The sequence below is a fragment of the Etheostoma spectabile genome, chromosome 5 (genome assembly GCF_008692095.1).
Source record: "Etheostoma spectabile isolate EspeVRDwgs_2016 chromosome 5, UIUC_Espe_1.0, whole genome shotgun sequence".
NCBI classification, from domain to species: domain Eukaryota; kingdom Metazoa; phylum Chordata; class Actinopteri; order Perciformes; family Percidae; genus Etheostoma; species Etheostoma spectabile.
This window is the reverse complement of record NC_045737.1, coordinates 35406914-35409369: the sequence shown is the minus strand read 5'-3', so window position 1 is coordinate 35409369 and position 2456 is coordinate 35406914. Positions and strand designations below refer to the sequence as shown.

Here is a 2456-nt window from a genome sequence, read left to right as displayed (position 1 = left end):
AGTAGGTGGAAAAACCAGAAGGCACACAACACCGGCTTTATCCCTATCCCGTTCAATTTGGGCAAAAACCGTGCCCGTTTTTACTCATGCAGTATTCATGTGTAACGTTAATAACTGGGGTCTTGGAGGTGATTAAATTGGGTATGACTGAAAAGGTGAGACTCGTGGATTCGTTTGAGAGTAATTGTAGTCCTGTGTGGTGATGTTGGTCCCCATAGGAGCCATTTCAAGTTAGTGAAAACCCTTACATATTTTCAAAAATATTTTTTTATTTCTGACTAGAAAAACATGACAACCTTCAAATTAATACCTCAGGTTCTTAGCATTTAAATGATGTATACTACTTGAATGTGGAACCAACAGTTGACCTGCAATCACCGCCTACATCCCCTGTCCCGCACCCCTACTGCTCTAGAAAAGGGGGCAGAATGCTACAGGGTTAACATCGCTAACAAATCTAAGCAATACATGCCTTTATCAATAGTTTATTTGGGCAAGGATGCTGTTCATCAATCTATGATTTTCATTTTCTTTTTCTTAATTTTCCTCACCAGAAGAGAACAAGAAATTCTTGCTGGACAGGTATGCGTATAATTAACGACATCCCCGCTCTATGTACTAAAATGACCCTGATCATCAGTGAAGAACCAAGAGCTACGCTGTTCTTTATTTTACAGGTCTATATTTGATTTGGTGGAAGATCATAAATACCTTTCCTTAACTGACCAAAGGCTGCTGGGTTGGTATCTCTCTCTGGTGCCAGAGTACAGAAAGATCATACAAGGTATGCTTGAGTTATTGGCTGCTTTTCTAACTCATTATCTGGCCTAATTGTAAACCAAATGCTGGTTGATAACATAGAAATTACGTCAAATGGATCAAACAAATAATCAATTAATCATGAACATGCATATTAGATTTATACTGGGAGATACAAGGAGTCCATTGTTACAACACATATCCTGAGATTTCTTTTCTTTTTCTTTACTCTTCTATACTGATGTCTGGCAATGCAAAAATGAATGCCTGTCTATAGCCATTAATAATCTTATTAATTCTAAACTTAATCAATATCTACCTGCCAGTGTCATACAGACAGGAAAGGACATTTTGGGTATAGGTGGCAGCTTATAGCCACATAGTAAAATTGTGAGATTCATTCAAATCTAATTCTTTTCTCCTAGATGAAGGAGGGTTTCACCAGTTCCTGCATCGACATCCTGCCCTTGAACTGACTCGGCATCATGTTTATGTGAAGCGTAAGTTAAAATAATATCTTCTAATAGCGGTGTACAGATTAACGGTTTATTATTCCCAATGCAGATAACTTTTGCAGTGCCGTTGACAGCTGAACATGAACTGTTATACTGTATATCTATTTCAGAAAAAAACTTTTAAATCATGACACATCACGCAGATCTTTTATTTTGGAAAGCTGATAGCTTTCTCCTACATATCCAACTCCTGTCTTTTAATTAAGTCAGCATCAATTAGTAATGGTGTTCCTCTACAGCCAGTTTTCCAGACTGTGATTGAGCCATGAAATGGACTGTAGGAGAAAAAAAGTCTAATTTTCAGTCCAGTCGATAAGTCATTTGAATGAATAACCTAAATGTAGACGTCATCAACCTAAATGTAGACGTCATCAACAAACAAGCCTTTTGCAGGCGGCAAATACATAACACATTAAACTGGAAAAGCTTCAACTTACAGTTCTGTTTGTTGGCTCCTTCTCTGGCAAGACATTTCCTATGGTCAGCAAAACTCGGAGATGCTTCCCAATAATGTAAGGGAGACCTGGACCATGCTTGGCCGTAGAAATGGTGCCGAAAAACCTCCACGTGAGGAAATCCGCCGCACCACACCGCTTGTTCACCAGCGAGACTGCGTCCAAGCAGCCTTCAGCAACCCCACCATGCCGCAACCAAACCACCGGAAGGCACACACAATGATTTCTGTATGTATCTTAAAGTTAAAGTTATAGCATTGGTGTAGTCCCTTCGGTTTCTTAGTTGTGAATGCAAAAAACAAACACACAATTTGTTTGAAGGACCCGTCGTGGCGGATGTCAAGCAGCGCAGCAGCAGGTCTCGCAAACTGCTCTCTGGACGTGGATCTGGAAAGACGCGGACAGGATGGCGTGCTCAGCAGCCAGACTGCAACGACTCAAGGCCAAAGTGCTAACTTCACATACGGTGAAGTCAGTCCGTTACAGTGAGTAAACCTCGTATGGCTGACACAATACAGTAGGCAGTTTGTTTCTTGCCGCAACCATGCCCATCTAAGCTCTTTGAATTTACATTTTTACATATACATATTTGGAAATTACAAAATAATTATTTTGAGAACTATAGTTAAAAGGAAGTTTTTCCTCGCCACTGTCGCACTGTTGCTGCTCTGGAGGAAACTGCTAGAACTGTTGGGTCCTTGTGGATTCTGGAGTGTGGTCTAGACCT

General features: G+C 40.4%; 1 protein-coding gene across 3 annotated transcripts in view; it reads left to right on the top strand.

Moving 5' to 3' along the window:
• Positions 1 to 2456, top strand: part of rbm44 (RNA binding motif protein 44) — a 10776-nt gene that overhangs the window by 1735 nt on the left and 6585 nt on the right. For 2 of the 3 annotated variants that reach the window (XM_032515396.1, XM_032515395.1), the window contains 5 exons: positions 555 to 582; positions 678 to 784; positions 1185 to 1259; positions 1743 to 1957; positions 2051 to 2214. In XM_032515396.1, coding sequence (XP_032371287.1) covers positions 555 to 582; positions 678 to 784; positions 1185 to 1259; positions 1743 to 1957; positions 2051 to 2214 — 589 coding nt within the window. The remainder of the gene's footprint in view (positions 1 to 554; positions 583 to 677; positions 785 to 1184; positions 1260 to 1742; positions 1958 to 2050; positions 2215 to 2456) is intronic. The other variant, XM_032515397.1, reaches the window with a different exon arrangement.